This window comes from Passer domesticus, chromosome 8 (assembly GCF_036417665.1).
Source record: "Passer domesticus isolate bPasDom1 chromosome 8, bPasDom1.hap1, whole genome shotgun sequence".
Lineage (NCBI taxonomy): Eukaryota > Metazoa > Chordata > Aves > Passeriformes > Passeridae > Passer > Passer domesticus.
Window position 1 is genome coordinate 50,915,587 of NC_087481.1, and position 24,036 is coordinate 50,939,622.

At 41.1% G+C, this 24,036-nt stretch overlaps 1 protein-coding gene across 9 annotated transcripts in view; it reads right to left on the reverse strand.

The window, feature by feature from the left end:
- Positions 1 to 24,036, reverse strand: part of ABLIM1 (actin binding LIM protein 1) — a 203,543-nt gene that overhangs the window by 135,820 nt on the left and 43,687 nt on the right. The window contains exon 1 of one of the 9 annotated variants that reach the window (XM_064431395.1): positions 6,890 to 7,063. The exons of the other annotated variants lie outside the window; for them this stretch is intronic. Coding sequence (XP_064287465.1) covers positions 6,890 to 6,929 — 40 coding nt within the window. The 5' untranslated portion in view covers positions 6,930 to 7,063. Of the gene's footprint in view, positions 1 to 6,889; positions 7,064 to 24,036 lie in introns of those variants that run through there. 9 annotated transcript variants of the gene reach the window in all.

Genomic DNA, 24,036 nt, shown 5'->3' on the forward strand with positions numbered 1-24,036 from the left:
ACACCAACAGCAAGATCTGCATGCACAAGCCCTTCTGTTAAACTAACTTGGAAATAAGAAAGCAAATGTTGTTTTATGTACTGGTTTCTCGGTATTCATTCCAAAACATACATGAAACATCACTTTGCCCTTTATTCTCCTGTTACAATTTGTAACCGAGAAAAAACGCAAGAGAAAACACAACTGCATTTCTATCTCAGACTTAACTAAGACCACACTGTGACAATTTCCTTTCCCAACTGATGACATTTGCAAAATCTTTCAGCTGAATTAAAGCATTGTGCTCTGCTTCCTGTTATCAACTATGTATGATAACTTCCATGGCACACGAGCCTTTGGTAACAAAGCCCAGCTTTGCAGAGCATTGTAACGCTGGACAGGCAGCACAACAAGCTCTTGGGAATGCTTTTCCCTTTGCTCTGTGCTCAGAAACTGAATCTGACTCACTTCCCCAGTCCCCAACAACCACCAAGTTTATCCTTCAGCAAAGCAGTGAGCAGAGATTAAACAAACAAAAACATCCAAACAATATGCTTGAGATTACATCTTATGATCTTTTTCTTGGACAAAGGAGAGCTACACCAGCTATCTACCTTCACGTGAAATAGTACAAAGAAAAACAGTACACAGAAGAATCAATCACTAAATGAACTATTTAAATCACATTAGGGGAAAAAAACCCCTAATAATGTCAGCTAGTCTAAGTCTCTGGAAGCCTTAACACAGGATTTGGGAAATATGCTGTCTCTGCACTCCCACAGACTTGCTCTTCATCCCTGAGCCATTCCCTTAATCTCTTTCATTGTATTTCTCCCTATCACTTTCCCCTCACAAGGGATTTGTAACAATAGGTACATTAAAGACTGAAGTTTTCAGATCCTGTGATAATGGAAACTATAGAAGTATCACAGATAATAACACTGGGAAGTGACTGGTCAGCATTAAAAAAGAGGTCATGTAAAGCATAGCTGAGTGCTTTTCCTTGATCATCATTACCTCCCAACTTCATTTGTATTTCTCAATGATTTTCCAACAAATTGTATTCCTTATTTAACACTAAAAGTGCTTATTTTCCATAGAAAACCAAGAAAGGCAAAGAGTTAATTCTGTACATCTTCTCCCATCTGAAAATTCAATTTTTAGTTATTCCTCCCCAAACAGGCAGAATCACTCTTACTGTGGTCATTGTGAGTAGAAGAGTTAGGTTATGGCAAAAGGCCTGATTCAACCAAAGGATATTTACCTTACTTTATCTATTCCAAAAGATAGATATTCCAATGTTTATTTCAGAATAGTTATGGAAAAAATATCTCCGTTCACATCTATTTTCAGACCTAAAATAACAGTGTGTGCATTAATGGATCTGTCTGTTGCATTATTAGAAGATGAGATGGCTCAGTATTTTATTTCCTGGCAGCACAAGGCTAATCTATTGATCTACAATGTCAAGAACAGTGCATTATGGATTCTTACAGCAAACCAAATCCTTTTTACTTACATATACAAAAAAAAGCCAAGTGTAATTGCTGACAACTGATGCCATTTCATAGGCAAGATACAGTGAAAGCTGTATGAAATATAAATACAAAAACTGCTGCACCCCCAAGACTCTGCATAATCAACTCCACAACACAATCCAAGTGCTTGTCTATCCCAAATTTTATAAATTATCCCACGACTTCTGTGGGGCTGAGCTCTATGCTTGAAGTCAAAGAGGTGCCTAAGCCACTCCAGGGAACAATTAGCCAGAAGGATCCTGGCAGAAGCTGGCAGTTCTTCAGGTCTTCAGTAGGAAGCTTTTTTCCTACTCCTCAGCAATGCTTAGGTGTCTTTTATTTAAACAGAGAAAAGACTTTCAAGATTAATGTAATTCCTTTAATCATACTCTTTTCTTTGCTTTTCCTTTCTTGAACTTTGACACTTTTCTTCTAGCTGAGAGAAGAAACTCCTTGTAGCATCCTCTTCATAATGTAGACTTCATAGTAACTGAGACAGAAATATGTTGGGAAGCAAAGAGATCAAAGTTGAAACCTCAGAGATCTTTCATTCCTCAGTTTGTTTCCTGAACCTTTGTAAAGAGTGACGTGTTACAAGCATGATATCAAAGAAAGCACCACTCCTCTTTTCATGTATTGAAATAAACTGGCTATCATTATAGCCTCTTCTGACACGTCACACAATTATAGAAACATACATGGTAACTTTACTAAAATGCTGAATTTGAGTAAAGAATAAATTCTTCTCTAGATCACTGCAGGGCTTCCTGAACATGTTAGTTTAACTCTACCCATTGTCTCCTAACACTGGATCTTCTGCTGTAGATGTAGCACCAACACACATGATCAGAAGAATTAAATATTTCTCTTGCTGCATCCAATTCCCAAATTCTCCAACACCAAAGCCATTCTCGGAGCACAGCATAACTCTAAAAGGACAACTCCTGCAGTCACACTGCCCTCTTGTAGCATCAGTGAAGCTCTAAAAGAGTCCTTCTTGGTCCTATAAAGACAACTTTAAGCCCCTACCAGAAGCCAGTAGAAACTGTTTGTCCATGTCCATCACAACTAAGAATAGGAGGTTACCTTTCTATATAGTGGAAAGTATGGCACTGCTACAGGATGCCAGAAATGACATCAGATCAGTTCATCCCCTGCCAACATTCCTCATAAAAGCAGCTTTAAATATGCTGTGTTGGCTAACCTTTGTTTTCTAATTAAATAAATCCTACTGCACTGTTGAACCCTTCCTCTTGTGGTCAGCACTATCTTCTGGTTAAATCAGCTGCACACACACACAAGTGATCAAGAGCCCTGTTAGAAATGAAGAAATTGTCAGTTAAGCAAAATTATCACTCTGTGAGCAGCCCACTTCTCTCACAGGGATCACATTCTGTACTGGCAAAACTGAGGCAAGGACACATCTGAAAATACATTGATGGGACAGAAAAAACACTTGGAGTTTGTTTCCATTTATTAATGGCAGGAAATAACATAGAGCATATGCCAGCTAGTATTTGATAAAGAGAAGTTTTAATCCCCTTGGGTATTTCATAGCTACACAAACGCTTGCTTGTATTTTAGTGATAGTTTAGTGGACTCTCCTCTAACAAGAGCTATAATCTTGCACCATCAGGAAAAGCAGCAGTTGGAGAAACACAACAAATTTCCAGAGCTGACACTACCTTGAAAAGGAGAAACATGCCCTTGATCTGACGACAGGTACAGCTGGGTTTGATCTTTACCAGTGCCACTCAACACAGGACAAGCCATATCTTGGGATATTTCCCTGACATGCAGAGTGTTGTGAAGCTGTGCCTATCAAATCCTTTGAGAGCTATTCAAAGACAGCATTAAATGAAGAGGCTTGATCTTGCAGTGGTAGTGGCGGGCACTCACAATCTAGCAAGCTACAGTTCTGCAAGAGGAAGTAGGAAATAAAGTCTTACAATAGTGGGAAAAATCACTCCAGTGATATCATAAATTACTGAAATGGCGAATGAGCCAAATGGAGCACCCACAAAGAACTGAAGACCACTACTTTGACTGCTTGACTGATATTTATCACAGTGTATGTGCAGCAATGATTTACTGCAGCCTTTCTTCAGCAATAATTTCTTGATCTTATCCTTCCACTGCAAGACCAAACGCCATAAATTAAGGTGGGGTTTTTTTTAAGGTCTTATGTGTCATGGGGTACTAAAATCATTTTTACAGCACCTGAACTTTAAACACAAGTGTAGGATTTCAATTAATTTTCAATTAATTGTAACTAGAACATAATATTAAGACAAGATGGCCCTGGCCATCTTTGAGGGAAGATTTCTGCTGTATAGAGTCTCTATACCTCCTGGTATTAAAAATACATTAAATATTGCATCTAGACAGTGACTTCATGCCTGAATATAACTGAATGAGATGCCTGATTCTTCAGTTTCTGTAGAATGTAAACAACTATTAATAGTACATACTAGGAGGGTGGTTGGTTTGGGTTTTTTAAGTGTAAACACTCCCTCAGCCTAGAGCAAAACTTAAGTTTCCTTTTATTTATGTTGACGTTACCACTGTGGTATTTGTTTAATACACAGATTTACCACTGACACAAATCAATGACCAAAAGAAAAAAATCCTTTTTCCATGCAGTTCAGCTTCAAAATCCCTTCTGGTATTAACACTCTTTAGGCTTCTTCAATTTTTTTAGTCAGAGTTTTGCCTTGGTTTGATTGAGAAATAGTTCTGCAATTAAGAAGAGCTAAGCAATAACAAAAATAATTAAAGAAAGTAGGCAAGCCACCCAACCTGTCAGGTTGTGTGAATAAAAACTGATTGATGAACTTCTTTAAGCAGCACTAAGCAAAATTTTCAGATGAATCAGTTAAAACAGGTGCTGATCACAACAGTGTTTATCAGTAGAAAACCTTATGTTATAAACATATGTTGTGCATATTTTCAGACTGAAACTAGTTGGCAGTTCCCAGTTATTTCCTTTTTAACTGCGAATGAATTAGAAGATAATGCACCATTTTGTCGTGGTTTTCTCATTGTTATTGAGTTTTCCCCCCAACATTTATGCTTTCTTTGAAATCCAGATCCTCACAGTACTGTTCCTGGAGTCAATTAATTGATTCTGAACAAGCAAAGAAAATTCAGCTCTCCTGGTGCTTACTGGGCTATCATCAGAACGAGGTCAAGCCTTCCACCTCGAAATGGACAGCTGACACAGAGAATCAGGGGATCATTCTTCTAGAATGACAAAAGCCAGCTTGTGAAACTGATTAAAAATAGAAGTCAAACTAAACAACCTGTTTTCATTACCGACTCCAATGAAATGACAAGCAATTATCTCTCTATATATTAGATTTCAAGACAGCTTGACTCCCCTACTAATGCTAGGGAAGAGAAAGTGCAAACACCTACAGAGCAGCAGGGAGAAGGATCAGTTGTCTCCTCTCTGCTTTCTCAGTGTAGCAATCACCAGTTTATCTACTAGGACCCAGCAGAGAGAAGAGATTTCCATCCCCACCCAGATCACCAGCACCAACCAAGGCAGGCAGAGGCTCAGGCAAGGTTTTCCCAGTTCTCAGAGTACCTGGTCAGGGAGAGAGAATCAGAGATTCAGCCTAACCTCACTGTAATGAATCCCCACAGGACCAGGGGATCACATACTCATTTGATTAAATTCACATAATGATGTGGTGTTTCCCACATCACAGCAATATCATAGAACCAAAGAAGCACATAATAATTTAGGGTGAAAAGGATCATGGAGTCCAACTGTTAACCCAGCACTAACCAGGTCCCCAAGTGCCACCTGTGAACATACAGAAACTGCTGATTTTAACCAAATGCTTTTGCATTTTGCACTGTGGAGATTAACTTATATTTTTTAAAATAAATAAAAATTAGTATTTTAAAGACAAATTAGGAAAGAAATAAGGAAAAAGAAAGGAATTTTGCATACCTAATTCAGCCCACATTGAGAGAAAGAACAGAAATAAAACTGCTATATCTAAATCAACCATAGGCTAGCTGTTTGGCCTACAAAGACTAACTACTAATGGAAGAAAACAATTTTTTGTTGTTACGGTTGGTAGAAAACTTTAGTTGTATTTTTCTGTTGTTTTGTTGGGTTTTTTTAAGGTATAGTGACACTTTTCATAGAGAGGTGCACGCAATTCTTCAATATGTCTACCTGTACATTTTTTTAATCTCCTCACCCACAGAGGTAGATGATATCTGTTTTTAAGAGACAAATACTGGATTAGACAATGCAAAGAAGAAAACAAGACTTTATTTCTTCTAACCCCTGAAATCAAATGGGCACCCCAAGGGTTTATTTATCTGTCCAAGCATAGCAGAGAAAGCAACTACCCACGCCTGAGTTACCAAGAAAGCAAAATATATCTTTTTATACTTATGCCTCTTTTCCCACCTTTATCTAAGACTGTGGCATAAAAAAAGAGGAATGTTTACTAAGCAAACTAAGATTTGCATGCCTCTTGGATGCAAGGAGTATTCACTCTGTAGCACTCACCACCAAAACTGCTGAATGTGCTTTAGGTGGGTAGGAGGGAAGTGCCTTGAGTCTCACCCTGTTGCAGGTTGCTACAGATTGGCAGCCTGTGCTGCAGAGTCACCCCTGAGCCAGGGAAAGGCAGCACACACCTGCAGTGAGCAGCCACCCCTCCTGTCTGGCGTGCAGGGACAGCAGCAGTGACAGGTGGCTGCAGGACGGACCAGAACTCGTAGGTGTGCTCAGCCAGTAACACACAGATTGCACAAGGCTTCCTGAGGTTAAACACCAAAGAAATCTGCCCTCAAAAGCACCCTAGCACTGACACGTTATCAGCTTTCCTTTCAAAGCATCAATTAGCAATACTCTGAACTCTTATGCCACCTGCCACTACAGAGCTCTAAAACCTCTTTTTGCAGGACTCACCCCACAGCACCAGCATGCTGTCATCATCTTTAGCTAGAAAGTGGTAAACTTCAAAAGACAGCAGTGAATTATCTCTTACAAAAATACACAGGGAATCAGAGCTGGATAAAAAGCCTGTTTAATTCCACGGAGTTGTGCTCTGCTCCCTATGCTCAGATATCCATTCCAGAGGAGCAGCACATGGGTACATGCACACACTGCTCAGCCAAGTAACAAAGTCCACTGTTCATAAAGCACACCAGGCTGGGGCGGTGTTTAACTCTTAAATCAGTAAAGAGAAACAAACCAAAATAAAGAAAATGCTTTTGTTATCAGAAAGATCCCAATTTCAGTCCAACAGACGTTCCTCAGCCTGATTTCCCTCTGTAAATCCAAGAACCAATGTCCTGTGGATGGTTTAACCTGTCACTTATCATTAGAGATTTACACAGCAGAGCAACAGTCCAGGACAAACCTTTGCCGTTTGCAGAGCTCTGATGTATTTCCAGTTCCATCTGTGCTCTCAGGCAGTGTTGTTCCTGCACCCCAAAAGCTACAGCCTCACAGAGAACGGATGGCAAGCTGCAGGAACAAGTGAGAGCCTCCAGAGATGGCTCACTCTGTGGCTCCACTCCTACTATTTCCTGGGTTGAACAGCATGAAAGGGAGTGGCCCAAGCAGAATAGGTGTGTCTGTGTTCCCAAACAGTTTAAAGGAAGAGTGAGTATTTTCCTCTAGATATTATTCCATTACCAATCGAGACCTTGGTATGCTGTCTTTCAAACAATGACACGACATAATGTTCTGACCATCTCAAGTCAGCTGATATTATTGATAACTTTCTTTTTCATACAAAAGGATCCTGACCAGCAGCCTTAAAGGTTGACTGCAACCAGAGGTGATTTTGTCCTGAGACTGGTTTCTGTCTGTTTTACTCTGCATCTCATCTCCACTCCACTGCTGCTGTTTTATGGCTGTACTGCACCTAAAAAAAAGGAGGAAGAGCCTGTGAAAGAAACACTTTTACCCCTTTTCACACACACTTAGAACAGGGAAAACTGAAGTCCCAGGCATCTTCCCTCTGTTCCCACAACACCCCTCCCAGCAGAGGCAATTAGGCTGACTGTAAGTGCAGACTTCCAGGCATTTCCTTCTACGCAGTTGCACATACCCAGAGACAAACTGTTCCTTGAGCAGCTGAATTAATGAATCTTTTTGTTCTGATTGATTTGCGTCCAACATCCTCAGCACCCATCGGGTTTGCCCTACCTCCCTGTAACATCCTCTTGGCAATACCATTCCCAGAATTACTTCCAGTTCCTTTCCATTTGTCTGCTTTCCCAGTTCCTTTCCATGTCCATTAAATCATCCACAGAACCCTTAAGCTGTCTCCTTTAACTGCTTCTGATTCTTTCTGAATTTCTGCTCTCACCTCCTGAGCTGCACATTTTCTTCCACTCTTTCTCCCCTGTACCCATACCAATGGTTAGTACCTTTAAGTTCTGTTCCCCTGGAAGGAGGAGAGAGGGAAGACTGAAAGAGAAGTTGTTTAACCCTCATCCTAGGAAATCTGACTGAAAAGCAGCCAAGCACAAGGTGCAGAAACTGACAACTTGCAACCTGAAGCTCTCTCTAGAACACACTTACTCTCCTCTGTATATTATTATGGACTGAGAGATGCTGCTGAAAATAGAATCCTATTTTATCACTGAGATTTCACTTCAGATGACAAAAAAATTACCACTTCTCCTCTAAACATGAATGAAAAGATGCCAGAAACATCTAAAAAAGTTTGGCTTCTTGGTTGGGAACTGCTAAATAGGACCAAATTTTTGCTTTTATTCCCTCCTTCAAACACTATATCCTGAATTTCCTGGACTCCTGACTTAATTTTTCCCACAATGAATGGTCATCTTCTCAGCCAGCTTGTTAAAAATACAGTCATTCAGATGCCCAGGCATATGTAAACACAGACACAGAACCTGGTCTCTCTACCTTTATTCTCAGCCTGACATTGTTCTCCTGTGGTTTTATAAATTTTATTTGCTGCCAAATTAAGTGGAGAGCAGGACAGGGTGTTTACTCCATTTGGACTTTAACATGCCTGACTGAAAATGAATACTCATCAGAAACACTGCTTTCTTTCCATCCCCATTCTTCTTTTTAATAATCAAAGCACTCCACACTTTAATTACCATTACTAATCCTCTGACGTGGCAAGTAGATACAATTATTCTTCTTCTACAGACAAAAAATTAAACTACTATATTCCCAGGAAGTGTTGACCGCTGGAATTTAATTATTTTATTTGCTCTGCTCCTAGATACCACTGTGTGTTGTGTTTCTGTCCCAGATAAAATGGGGAAAAGGAGCTCCATGAGCTCAGAAATAAGGAGACAAGTTCCTCAAGTTCATCAGTGTGGTTTCTACAGTTAACACATTTATGTATTTTTTGTTTAGGTGAGGACGTGAAGAAGGTGGATGACAATGAGTCAATACATGTCTCCATTTTGTACAAGTCATCACAATTCTCAGCAGCTGGGTATTATTAGCACCTACAGCACTAGACATCATATTCAAGACAGGTACAAAGACATCTGTATGGCTGTTCATGTACAAAACATCACTTCTCTAATAGAGATTATTGCATTTTCACTTTCATTTATGTTCAGTTAACCAATCATACCTTGCAGCTTTGTACACCACCATCACTTCTCGTTGTACAAATTCTGAGTCCCAGCTCAGGACCTTCTGTTTCCTAAAGCTGAAGGTCTAGTCTGCAGGAATTTCAGACTATTTGAAATCTGCCAGTGTGCTGCCATAAACACTGTAGGTTGTTCTCATGAAAAAATAAAGCCATGTAAATCTTGCCAAGTGACAAGACTTGGAAATACTGCAGTGCATTATGCTCAGCAGAGATGTTTTTGTTGGCTATTAAAACTCAGCTGAGACTTTCTGGCTGTTAGTTCTCCAGCAATTTCATTGGATTTAGCTTATTCCATCCTACACAGTTCTCAGGCTTATTGTAATTCCTACATAGTGATTTAAATAATCAATCCCTGTGCTGCAAGGGATATACAGAACTACACTACTGCCAGAAAAACAAAAATACAACTCCATCACACAAACCAACAATCTCACTGACATTTCTTGAATTTAGAAGTTCATTTGTATAATTTTCCTTTCTTTAGTCACCTTTTTTTTCTCCCTGCAGTCTTTACATAACCCAAACAGAAGCTCCCACATTCATAAACTACCTACTAGCAGGGTAGTAACCTGCTAGTAGGTAGTTTATGACTAACCTACTAATCAAGAATTTTATCAGCCACTCCAGAAAACCACAGATCCATGAATCAGCACACTCTCATGGCATCCAGTGGGAGACAGGCAAGGCATCACAGTTTTTCCCTCAAGTTTCACAAGAATTTCTTCCTAGATGACATTGGATCATCTTAGCTCAGCCTGCTCCCTGGAAGATTTTATCCCTGTTGAGATATTCTTTCCATACTACAGATGAGGAAAACACTGAGTGATCTTTCCAGGACAACAAATCTCTGTGCCCAGCTTAGAAACTGAATCAAGGTCTTGTGAATCCCAACCCAAAGCTCTAGCCACCACACCTCCTCTTTAAAGAAAATTATTTGTTAAAAAAAAACCAAACCCAAGAAAGAAAAAAAACCCTCGAAGATTTTAAAGGACACCAATAAGCTCTTACCAAAGGAAATTAATTTACCCTGTTCCCTCATAGTTTATCTTCTTATGTGTTCTCACTTCAAGTCCCATATAATGGAAAATGCCCCTACACAGTCCCTGTGGTGCCACAGCCTTTGCACCAGAGCTGGTTCATAAGGGACACTGCCACAACCAACACACCACAGGAGCAAAATTACAAGCAGACTCTTCCTCACTGTTTCAGCAAGCAATTTTCCTCACCATACAGGCTGACACTCCTGATTGCTGGTAATTCTTTTCATTTGCAGTTTCCAAGGGTGATTCCTCCAGATTTTTTGCCCCGTTCTTTGAAATTATTACATCAGTTTCACTGTCTCTGCCTTGCAGCAGAAACAAATTTACAATAACTTCCTCAGAGCTGGCACACAGCAATTATTTTCAAGTGTAGCTGCTTAGAACAAGTATTATGCCATGTCTCCTGTGCTCCAGAAAAATGAAACTTTATAGACATATAAAGTGTAGCCAAGCAAACACTCCTTTCTTGTGCGTTTCTAATTGCATCCTAATTATAGCATTTTACATGCATTTATGTACCTTTCATCCTGGGGTATCCCAGAGCATTTTGTAAACTGTCACACGGTTTTAAAGGAAGCCTGTATTAACCCAGAGCTACTCATACCAGACATCTCTAGAATCCAGTGCAGCAGCCTGGAGATAAATTCATTATGAGAGAGATTTGGGCCAACGGCAGAACACTGGATCTCTGTAGTTAGAGAAAGACCCTCCCTCCCCCTTCAGCCATCATTTGAAATTCTTGCATATCCATTTCATTTGATGGTCTCAATGTTTTTAAAACATTAATTAACTTGTACAGTATTTTAATTAGTTAAGGCATAAACAAAGATCTAAAACCTGCAACAGGAAGTGCTTAAGGGAAAAAGCTTTAGAACCAGGGCAAATACTCAGAGATCCTTCTAGATTCTCTCTCACATTGCAGCAAAATGCTGATTTAGCTTTAGACTACCTCCAGATCAGAGTTTAATAGCTTCTAATGCACCTATTTTCCACTTCTTTTTTCTAATTCCTTTTGGAATATGTCCCTGTAGAATATGAATCTACACTCTGAACTAGTGTTGTAGTTCATCCTGTATTCCAGTGCTGTATGAAGAAATGCTTCCAAAAGAGCTTTTGTTTTGATTTGATTAGGTTGAAACCAAAATACATATATCTTCGGAGAAAAGAAGAAAAAAAAAATCTCTATTTCTCTACATGATTCTTCTGCACAAAGATTCTACAATATTTTATCATGTCTCTCAACACCACTCAGTTTTGCAGGTAACCAAACATAGGAGCTAGTTTTTTCCAGAAAAATAATCTGAAACAAGGCTTCACATCTGCATGAATACAAGCTGTTTATTTTTAGATGCCTAATTTTAGGCAGCTCATTTTAAAAATTCCACCCATACAGACGCCAAGTTATTTTCCGAGGTCACACATTGAGGCAGCGACAGCCCTGATGAAAAAGCCCAGGCATCCTTGTCCTCACAATCATTATCAGAAGGCAAAGAGAAGGGGTAAACTGCACACTCCCCACCATATCCACGCAGGAAGGAAGGAGACTGAGTCAATTCTACTGGGATTTCAATCTGTGCTTGTTAGAAATACAGATACTCCAGTTGGGATACACCGAGCTTTAAACAGTTTCTAGGCTAAAATGGCAGCCTCCCATTACACTTAATTTCAAGATTTTCTTAACAATTTGCCATCCCCTAAGCTAAGTCTTTGTAAAGCCACAAGAACAGGTAACCTCCCTCTGCTTTTCCAGGATCCAAGGTAGCTTGGAAACTTGCTGATACTGATTGCTTTCCCCTGACTTGGCTTTAATTCAGGCGCCAGGCAACGGATCACAAATGGATAACACGGAGATAAAATATTTGGCAGACAATTGACTGTCACACGCTTTCTGTTGCCAAGAAACAAAACAGGATGTATTAGAATTATCTCATTAATTAACTTTGCTGTAATTCTATTTTTTTATTGGCATCTTGTTGGTTAAGCAAATGGTTTTTCTTTCAGAAGGAAACTGTGCTAAGCCTAAACAGGTACTTTTAATACATCAGGGGCTGGCATTTAACAGATCTTTACAATAAATAACTTTGGGCCAGATCCTCTTCTAGTTATAGTTGATTTTTCTTCCTGATACAAAAACAATACCCAACCCTTTATTTTTGAAAGAGATTAGGTTAGTTGAGAGATCAGTTTACATCAGCTGACAATCTGAATCCTAATTTTCTGCCATCTCTTTTCCTTCAGCTTCAGGGAGTTACTAAATTATTTACTACAGGACTGAAATCATGATTTGTTGTTTCATTAATTTCTTTTAAGTAGTTCAGTGCAGATTTTTTTCAATGCTCCTAAATTTGATACAAGTTAGTTGCAACTGTGATCGACTTGCCAAACAATTCTAGAAATAAAGATATCTAGGTTCTATCAGTGGCAGAATAATGTTTACATCCTTAATTTTTTTCCAAGGAGAACTCAACCTTTCAAGAAGTCAGCTAAGAACTAAATGAAAGGCCTGGCTGAGGGATTAATTCACAATGAGTAATAGCTGTAATGATTGTCAGACAACAAAAAAAATTGGTTATTATTACATTAATGTAATTGGTGTTTATTACATTAATAAAGCCTAGGTCTGCAAGCACTGCCCACGAAAAAAGCTTACTTACGCTTCCACAGGTATTTTGAACAAGTTAATGTTTACTACAGCAAGTTAAACCAGACCAGAAATGCTGAAGACTATTTTCAGTGTACACCGCTATGAGCACAACAGCATTGTTTTGAAAAAGAATCTGGTTTAAACAGTGCCTCCACTGTTTTCTTTAATGTCAGTGAAAACTTTTCTTATGCCCTGAATATTGTTCAGAGTGAGGCAGGGTTCTGCTTATGCTCTTCAAAGAGATGAAGAAAAACAGGGAAGTAAACCCAATTTTCTCTGCAAATCCTGCATGAAAATGCAGGCGTTTCTAGCCCACAGCATAAACAGCGACAGGCAAAAGTCAATATTGCAAATGTTCCTCTTCAGCCCTAACAAAAGCAGCATTATGTGCGTCAGGATTTTTAGTACAACACATCACACAGGACTGTCAGCTCAGGAGCTCCTCAGGCTGTGACACACCAGGATGTGAGCAAAACTCAGTGTGAGGGGTTCCTGAGCCTGAGCCCACCCTCAGCAGTCAGCCTCCCACGTGCCACGGTGGGAGTCTTTAAAATGGAAGTTTGTTTAATTTAACAGCATATCTCTGTGACATTACATCCTTTCCAAGTAGGAAAAGAGATGCTAATGTCATCTCTGAAGCGAAGAGTTCACTGTTCTTTTGTATAAGAAATTGAGGTGTGGGACTGAGAGGAAAAGTATCATACCCAGAGGGAAGGAATGGATGAAACCTCCCAGAGTGTCACACCTGGCTGTCAGCAGTCACAGGCTGTAACACCCCACAACCCTCTAGGAACTGGTGGAGTTCCAGCTTATCTTGATCAGGTTCTGTGAGAAGTTCTGCAGCGAGGTGGGAACAGGACTCTTCTCCCAAGTAACTGACAGCAGGACATGAGGAAATGGTCTCAAGTTGTGCCAGGGAAGGTTTCAACTGGATGTCAGGAAAATGTTCCCCACTGAGAGGGCTGTCCAGCACAAGGGAAGGGTGGAGTCACCCACCCTGGAGGTGTTTAACAGATCTGCAGATGTGGCACTAGGGGACATGGTTTAGTGGTGGACGTGCCACTGCTGAGTTAACAGATGGACATGATGATTTTAAATATCTTTTCCACTCTATGAAATGTTTACAAGTTCCATGGTGTAGAGATTAACTTTCCTTTAGCTCCTATACTAAGTTCATTTATGAGATGTTCATAAACTTCTCTTGTCACAACTTCATCCATTATTGAAAATGGCCCTTTTTTTTCTCCCTTCAAAAATATCATACACATTTTGATGCATGTCCTGACAGGTACACTTCTCTTTGACTGAACTGAAGCAACACATCCCTGTTTAGAGACCTACCCAGCACCATCCTGTCATCAAACAAGGCATCAGCATTCTTCTCTGTCATTCACACCCCAGTAAACTCCAACTGTACAGCAAAAATCCTAATTTTTAGTCCCCAAGCACAAAAAGGTCTCTTTCTAGGTAAAACTGAATTTCAATCAATTTCTAGAATCCACAAGACAGTTTTTGTTCGGTTTAAGTGCAGATGCACCTGATGGGAATATTAAAAATGAGAACAAATGAACAGTGTGGCCCAACAAAAAAAGAAGTTGTCTCTTCAATAACTTAGAATTGTTTAGATAAATCACAAATATATCTAAAGACCAAGGCTCACAAATCTGCTAGAAGGGAAATATCTCAAGCAGTTACAGGTTTTTATAGTCCTACATTTGCTTTAAGTATTATGCACTGTTGATAGATAAGCATATTGGAAGAATTCAAATGATGCTTTATAACTCTTTTTTTTCTTTGCTGCAAGGCAATTTTTATCTCAGCCTGTTGGCATATATTAAAAATTCTTTCATTAAATTTTTATCACCGCTGGTATTTCTACACATGAGATGTGATTCTAGACTAAGGAATTTATTTCTTATCACTGGGATTAAAGCAAGGTGATACAGAAACCTAAACAAAAGGAGTTTTTTACAACCATAAATGTAACATGTTTCATTAACAGACTCAATATATCATATCAAGATGTTAACCAGTAGTGAATTTGAGTAAATAATGTTGGGAGGTGGTGTTGTTTTTTTGTTTTAGTTGTTTTTCTTACTTTGCTAGGGTATGCTAAGAAAACTGAAAGTGTTAATGTGACAGACCTCAGGAGTAACTGCACTCAGTTATTTACCAAATAAGCAGTAATGGAAATTAAACAATCAGAAATATGCAGGATTAAAACTGATAGAGGGTGTTAAGGCAGAAGAAAGGAAGATTTATTCTTCATTTAGTTTACATTCACATGCTTTTATACCTGCATGTTTTCTTTAGAAGTAGGACAATGGCAGCTGCTTCTAGTTAAAGCACACAAGGGACATCTCACAGAATCAGTGGTTCTATTAATTTATTTATCAGCTGTGTTTCAAAGGACAGGAAATGAGAACCATGTCCCCTGTTACCTGCATATCTAAATGGCAGTTCCACACTGCTATTCCTCATATTCCTCATTGCTATTCCTGGTATTCAGTGCCCCATGCATTATAAACCACACCCAGAGCACAGAGAGCTCATCTGAGTGCAACTCCTTATTCCATTCTGCCCAAATTTTCTGCTACAGCGAGCAGAAATCTGCCAAGGACTTACACACGGGACAAGAGACCAAAAATATTGGATTTTGAATGTTGAAATTTTTATTGAAATTTTCAATATTGAAAAAATACTGAAATTGAACATGGATCATTGCTCATTTGTCTGGTCATTCAGCACAAAGAGGACAAAGTTTAAAAGGAAGAGCCCTGACAAGCAAGAGCAGTGCTTGGGGGATGGAGGAGGAGATCATTGCTTACGTGATTGCTGGAACTCCTCTGATGTCAGATCCTACCTCATGGCCAGTGCTTGCTTTTACAAGCACCCCACTGTCACTTAAGATATGAGTAAGGATGATAAGATTTCAGCCTAAAAAAAGTGCAGCCTGTGCCTACAGTGTGCAGGTCAAATTGCTGAAGGGCAGGAGCCCCGACATTCAGCAGTTTACTGCCATCAGTTTCCCAAAGCCTTGGAAGAGAATCACAGAGCAAATCCAGCTGGAAGGGACCTCTGGAAGTCTCTAGCTCTGCCCAAAGCAGGGCTAGGTCCAAAACCTGATCAAGTTGCTCAGGGCCTTTTATCATCAATGTCTGAAAATGTCCAGAGACTGCACAGCTTCTCTGGGTAATCTTATCAAGGGTTTGGACACATGCATGGTGAAAAAATATTTCCTTCTATTTAGTTGGGATTTCTCTTGGTGCACTTTTTGACCGCTCTTTTCTGCCCTTCCACTATGCACCAAGGAGAGCGTGGGAAGGGGTTTCTACAGAGAACATGGAGCCACACAGGTGGTTGAAACCATGAATTGTACCTGCTCTTGGCATTCTCTTCCCCAGGCCCACAAGGCCAGTGCCTTCAGCTTTTCCACATGGGTCCCAAGCTCCAGATCTATAATCAGCACTCTGCTGCAGTTGCTCATTTATCAGCTTTTTTTTTTTTTTGCATAGGAGGGTGAGTGTAAAACTGGAAAAAAATTGGAAACGATTCCAGAGGAAGCCCTCAGCACTGAACACAGAGGAGCAATCACTTCCCCTATCTGCCAGCTATGTTCTGCCAAATCTTGTAAATCTTACTCTGCTCTGCAGCAAGCTTTCAGTGTCACCAGGACACACTGCTGACTCACGTTCCTGCCCCTCAGGACCTGCCAGTCCTTTTCTGCAGAGATGCCACCTGGCCAGCAGCTCCCAGAATGGCAGCCCCATCCAATGTGCAAGACTGCCACAGTCTCTGCCGTCACACAGTCCTTGCTGGCCCATTCTTCCAGAATGCTTAAGTCCCTCTGAATGGCAGCCCTGTACTCCCTGCAGTGCCCTGACTTTCTCCCAACCTGGTGTCACACATGGATGTGCTGAGGGGACATTCTGCCCCACCACTGAGGCCACTGGTGAAGATGTTGGACAGAGCAGCTCCAGCATCAAGCCCTGAGGAACACTGCTTGGCACAGGCTGTTAGCTGGACACTGATACTTCAAGCCTGAAGGTCTAGCCAGTTTCCCACAAACTTTTTAGTCCATCCATTTGGCCCATAATCCCCAGGTTGACTGGAATTGTGCTGTGTGAAATCGATTTCTTCGTGCAGTGGCTGGGAGAACAGTGAGTGCACTTCTCAAAGCTGCACCCCTGCTACACACCAAAGTCCAAAGAGAAATGGAAACAATCAACGCTTGTGTCACCAGCTGAGAATTCCTCCCTTTCCCCTGTAGTACTACAATAACTTGCTCCTTCTGTCCATCTTTTCCTATTATATTCACAGAAGGGATACCAGCAAGGCCTTTTAACACCTCGTTCTCCTGTTATTAATTAATCTGCTCGCCTGCACAGAACAGAAGCAGCTAAGATGTGGTCTGTTTCTTCTATTTAAAGGATGGGCTGTTACAGCCAGCCATCCATCCCAGATGAATCAGAAAGCAGCTCTAGCCTTCAGCCTCTGAGAACCTTTGGAACAATTTTAAGAACAGAAATTAATACAAGCAAATGAAATTAAGATGGCATTTAACTGAGAATTTAGTCAGCAGTTCATGCACACTGGTGACACCCACACACCAATTTACCAATTTTTACCATGAGTTCCATATTCACTCCATGACAAATCGAAAGTGAAAAAAAAACCCCACCCAACAAACAGCTGGCCTTTTAGCAGGCTGTTTCTGTGCACTAAAGGGACCAGGAGCTGCACTCAAGGTCAGCTGTGCTGCCTGTGCAGGCAGCTCAAAACAAATTCCACCTGGTGTACCTGTCTGCCATCAGCAACAGGAAAGGCTGAATAACACATTCCTGAAAGACACCTGCAATGGAAACATAAATCCTTTGTTCCACTCTGAGCAACTGAGCTTTTTATGTAGACACCTTTACATGGATCACGTATTCTCGGAAGCTCAGTTTCCAGATAACTTTATTACCGTGTCACTAATTTTTCCAGCTCAGAATTATTTTCAGCTTCAGATCAAATGCTATTTTTAAACTTAATCCCTGGCAATAAAATTGTCCTGGTGGTGTCTGGACTAAATTTATGATTAGTATTATTTTTTCATCAATCTAAAATACTAAAATAGTAAGGAACTATGGTTTTATCCACCAATGAAAAAAAAAAACAAAAACCAAAAACCAAAACCTGAAGAAACAAAAACCCTTAAATGCTATATAGTCCACATTTAAGAGAGGTCATTTTGTACCAAAGATATGAGACTTTTTCCTCATCTATAGGCCAACCATAACTTATTTCAAGAGGAACCAGAATATGTTATAGAACTGTCTTTTTAAATCTCCCTCTAATGTGGCCATACCAAATCCCCCCCTGCCCATCCTCCCTTTTCTAGAGATCTGCCTCAGCAAACACAGACATAATCTCCATTGTGATCTAAGATTAATTTGAAAAGCAGAAATTCCTGGAATTCTAGAATGAAACTCCCATTTTCCAAAATGCCACATTTAGAAAATTTGAGAGTATAAACCTTATAAGCCTTCCAAACTAAACTAATAAACTGGGTCATAACAGAAGCCATTCTTATTGTTCTTCAACTATAGCCATGTAAGAAAACCAAAAATCTAATCCTGGAAATAATCAGCAGTACCTCCAGCCCAATATGCATTTTACATTGTCAGAAATTAAAAACTCTGCTCTTCTGTGCAAATTATGTTAATTTTGGGTTAAGATACATAAAAATCAGGAGAAAAAATAGCCTAAGTGTTTCTGTCCCATTGAAGTTGCTTAAAAAATAAAAAGACTTCTAGCATATAATGCAATTAAAGCAGATGATAAATCCTGACTCTCTAGAAGGCACTGCTTCCTACTCACTTCTGCCATACCAGAGCACATGATCCTTTCCAACACAAACACACACACCCAAATGTGAAGGCATTTCTCATAAATTTAAATACACATTATGAATAAAACTACCGTAAGGCAGGCTGACAGGAGACAAGTTGGGAATACCTTGGAAATATTTTAAATAGCTCCAGTGCCTTGGAGAGGTAATTAACTGTCCTGTCCTAGAACTAAATAATACAGAAGCTGAAATGCATATTTCAGAGCTGCCTGCAGTGAAACTCCTATTTGCAGCTCAGAATAAGGAAGTTCTATTTAAGGAAAAATCTACTTGAGGGGAGGATGGCTCCAAATCTTTCCTTAATTGAATTCTCACTTAAACTTCTTGTGTAAGTGCCATTACCCAGTGGAGCAGTGAGGTCTCTGTGGACAAACACACACAGACTGACAAACAAACTTGCATTGTTGCCTGTCCAAGTGAGCTCCAGGTTATGTCCCCGGCTGCCCCACAGGGGTCAGAACACAGCTCCGTGTTCCCTGATGGTGGCATCTATTCCAGAGCTGGGGACAAACGCCTCTTCTGCCTTTCCAACACGTGAGGGAAGGTCTGTGTGTCCTCTGAACAGCCTGAGAGCCACCTCCAGAAACCCTGGCACGCTCCAGGAGAACTCTGGGAAGTGAGAGGTGTGAGCCAGGCTGGGACAGGGACAGGGCTGGCACAGGGACAGGGACAGGGCTGGCACAGCCTGCCCCGACCCAGCTCCTGCTCCTGGACAGCATCCACACCGAGCTCTGCCAGGGCTCAGCCTGCAGCCTGGGGGGCCATGGCTTCTCAAGCAAGGCAGAAGGTCTCTGATGGCTTGGTGGCACCTCTGGCAGCCTTTAGCTGTGACCCTGCTGTGCCATCTCCTCACAGCAGATCCCAGACCCAGGGCAGTGCTACTGTGGAAATGATTCAACAGCAAGGGACTAAGACTCTTGGGAAGTCAGTGCACTTAGCAACACACAGGACAGAAAATTTAAAAAAAATCACCTGTGCATATTCATCAGAACTACCCCATAAAAGCAGAGGCCTTTTCCAGGCAGCTCCAAGTTGAAAACAGATCTCCTGTGATGCCGAATTAGTGCCCATGACCAGCACAAACCTTTAAAAATACCCTATGACAGGGCTCTGAATTTGAAGAGATGTTCAAACATCCTTCTTCAACCAGCAGAGAAAGGAGCCTGTCAAAATATTCTCAATTTTTCCACGTAGCAGAGTGGCACAGGCATAACATAAGAGTGATATTCAAGCTATAATTTAGAGAGCAAACATAACAAATAGCTCAGAGCAGTTCCCATGCACCCATCCTTTATTACAGCCTTCCTGAATTTAGAAGGGAGATACAGCTTTTTTAAAACAATCCTGGCTGAGTCACTAATAAGAACAACAGCAACAACAAAAAATTACACGCCAGGACTAACTGGCACGATCTGGCAGTAGAGGAGGCCCTCGAGGCACAGAGCCAGACAGCTGGAGCTCACTGGCCAGGTGGTGCATTTGTTCCTTGGGGAACCTGGCATTAGTCTCACCCAGCAGCTGAACCACAGAATAATTCTGGCTTAAGCGTTGGAAAAAAGTGTTTAAAGACTTGCTCTCTCAGCTGTGGGTGAAGGTGGCAAACATCAGAGCCAGGGTAAAGCAAATGTAAATTACTGCACTGGGAGTAGGAGGTAGGCAAAATGAACCAGATTTAGAATGAGTGCTTAGTCCCTGATGCAGGCTTGAGGCAATGGTTTCCCACAGAGGAGAAACTTGGACGCTGGGGACATGGCCTACTGGGATACTGCAGTGGATCCCTCTCTACAATAATTACCTGCTGTGGCACTGAGGATGCAGACAGGCAGAATTATTTTTGAATGCTGGCAGTCTTTGCACACAGACTATAATGGGTTTTCTGCCTGCAGACATTTCAGAAAACTAATTCAAATTAACATCTGAAATGGATTACAGAAACTACTTCAAAGCCTTTCGTGGACACTCTTATTCATAAGTAAGAGTGACCTTAATCAATTTCAGTTAGCTCATTAGAAGAATAAATTAAGATCAATCAGAGCCCCTTTAACTATGAATTCTTTATTTAACTTGGATCAATTGTTCCTACGTCTCTCCATCAGACCATGTCAAACTATGAGGCCAGAGAACAAATGGCAAGAAACAAATATTCCTGCAACATCTTCCTGGTGGTTACACTAAGCCCTGTAACACAACACGTTCTTATGTAAGGCTGTTAACACTAAAGTAACTGTGGCTGTAAAACTCACCATTTTGGATAAAGGGAAAAGATCCTAGTAATATCTGAAAGTGACAGAGACACTGGATTGCCTGGACCACCTGCATCGTTTCATTCGTATGTTTTAGCTTCTTCTCCAGGACCGTAACATCCACAAAAGTTTAACTCACCCAGAAGGTCTCAGACCAGTGGCAGGAGGTAGAGAACAAGGAGTAAATCTGTCATATTTGAAATCCTTCTCTCATCTCACTTCACTATTCCCTAAATCCCATCACCAGAGAGCTGGTTCTGTACTGGTGACCACACGGATGCACATGGGACAGCACAGCCAGGTACCATCCGCAATTGCAGCATTACAGAGAAGCGTAGTATTTCTCACAAATATTTGGCAGCAAAAGCCTTGTGTACTCCAGAAAAGCAACCCTTGGAAGAGCTAGGGGCAGCCTTTCTCCCACGCCCAGTCCCCTGGAAAGGTGAGGTTCTGGCTGGAGGTCAGTGAGGGACAAGGAGCACAGGGTGTCAGGGGTGACAGGGTCCTGTTCCTCACATCAGAAGAAGCAGCAGAAGCAAATGAGCACCTGCCAGGCCCTGCTCCATGGGCAATGACAGTGGAATGTGCAGGTGCTGCCAGCTGGGATCCGAGCTGCACTCCACAGCCCTCAGCTCCTCCTCAAGTGCAGACTGTTCACAGAGACTGCTGAAGGAGCTCAAAGCAATGAACCCAAACACCCTGCACGCTGCACAAGTCTTCAGAGCTGGAAATAAGTTCAAGGATCTGGTAGCAGCACTGAGCATCGAGGGTTTTCCTTATAACCAGGGTTGCCAGCTGCCTCACTTGTGGACAGGAATAACTTGTTTTGACAGATTTACAGGTCTTGCCATTTCCCCCCAAACCTTTAATGAAGTTTTTATGAACCATTTCCTTCAAACACCCTTTCACGAGCTGACAATGCAAGGAAGTTACATTTGCAGAGTGGAACAAAGTCAAACAGACAGATGGGAGGCATAACAAGCTGAGAAGAAACTCACGCTGCTTGCCAAGCATCTTCCTAATATTTTCCACAACAAGCTGTAAGCAGTATTCCCCACTTTCTCAAATGTCACGTTTTCCCTAAGATCATGATTTTTAAGTCACCTTCTACTCTCTTACAGCATTACTAATAGAACAGAATTAGTCAGACAACCTTTTTGCCTGATTGGAGGAGTAGCTTTGTTATATGTGGCAAGAATCTGTATTTATCGCTCATGTACCTAAAGTGATGAGCAGTGGAGGAACTGAGCAGCATTCCACTGATCCAGCCAGCGTGACATTGACTTCCTAAGGAAAATCAGCCCAGTGCCTGTGTGTTAACTGAAGGCTTCTCCAGTTACTCTGAAATTCAGATGAGGTAAACCTTTGGGACTCCAGACTGAGCTGCACTGTCAGTGAAACCTGGAGCAGCACAAACCGAGGCCAGTTTGTCCTTGTGTTGCCACCTCTATCAGTTACTTTGGGTTTGCAATGTGCATGCACAAGGAGGGTGTGTGATGGGAGGGGCTCACCATGATTCTCCTTGTCTTTAGCACTGCTCACTGGGTGCTGCTCTGGAAGTGCCAACACTACCAACACACAGCCATGAGCAGAAAGGCAGCAGCAGTGAAGCAGGGAAGAGCAAGAAAGAAGTGGCAACAAAACGCCTGCAGTGGCATCCAAGATGTCAGAGCTCAAATCCCACCTGTGTCAGAATTCATGAGGAATCTTGGGCACACACCATGATAAAATGTTAAAGTGAATGTGCAGTGGAAAACAATGGTTGTTTCTACTTGCCTTAGGTCTAACGCCAAGACTAACAAAAACCTATAAATACTTAAAGCGCTTTGCCTTCTTTAATTGTAGGTTTCCTGAAAGTTCTTATGTAACACTTGTGCAGGAGACGAAGGAGAAACAGACCAGACTTTATTCTGCCTTACAGAATGTGTGCCAGCCATCCACTGTCCTCTGAGTTGCACATGCAGCACCATCAGTCCCAAAGAACTCAAAGAACTCTACAACTTTTAGTGCACTGTGAAGTAGGCTGACACAAAGTCCTGATACACAGAACTCCCACTTTGGTGAGCAGGAGGGGTTTCACATTCAGAGGGCTTGTTGAATAGGACTTGACTTTGCAGTGTTGCTTGGGGGTAAATCCAGACCCTGAGAACACAGCAGATTATCTGAAGCCTGTGAACTTGATCCTGTGATTAAAGTAATTCTTTTTGACTGAGAACAACTTTTTTTGCTTTGTTTTACTGTCCATCTACATTTTGTAACAGAATGAAAAGGGGTCCAATAATGACTTTAAGAAACATGTGGGTACCCATATGCTCTTCAAGACAAAAAAACCTGAAGACATCCCAGGGAGGAAAAGCAGAGATGAAGAGATGTGAGAACAAAGGCAACCTGTCACTTTGCTGAGCACTCTCCTTGCAAGTCCCCAGCCTAATGCAGACAGGCTCAGGGAAGGCAGACTTGTGCGGGATTACTTCTACCAGTAAAATTGTAACAAAACAACAGGAAACAAACTGGTGAATGCTGCATAAGCAAAGTGTAACATTTAACACTAGAAGCTGTCAATTACATGGGATACAACGTCTGGCAACACTGAGACAAGTGGAAAGTATGATAATTAAGTAACCAGACCCTGTTATCTGTATTAAGTAACTTACTGATACATCTAAAAATAAAGCAAGCAGTTAAATGTGGATGAGGAAAACAAATAACAACTACAACAGTAAAATTTGATCGCTGATCTCTGAAATGGTTTCAGGAACTTCAATGCAGTCAGAATCTTGATTTCTTATTGTATCAACCAGCACCTTCACAAGGAGCTCACTGCTACACTGCAAAGTACCATTGACAAATATCCACTGTCAGTATCATTGATAGGCCAAGAATCCATCATATTCCTTCCTCACAGAAATTCCCTGATGAGGGCTAAAAACAAAAAGCTCAAACTAATATATTCTGTGTAATGGAGTGAATTTTCTCTCTTCCTTTCCCTATCACATCTGTTTATTCCTGCACTTAAGTGTGTGTTCCTACACTGTCGCTGGGCAGGCAAACACTTGTTACAAGTGCTGCCTCCAGACTGACTGGCTTTGTACACC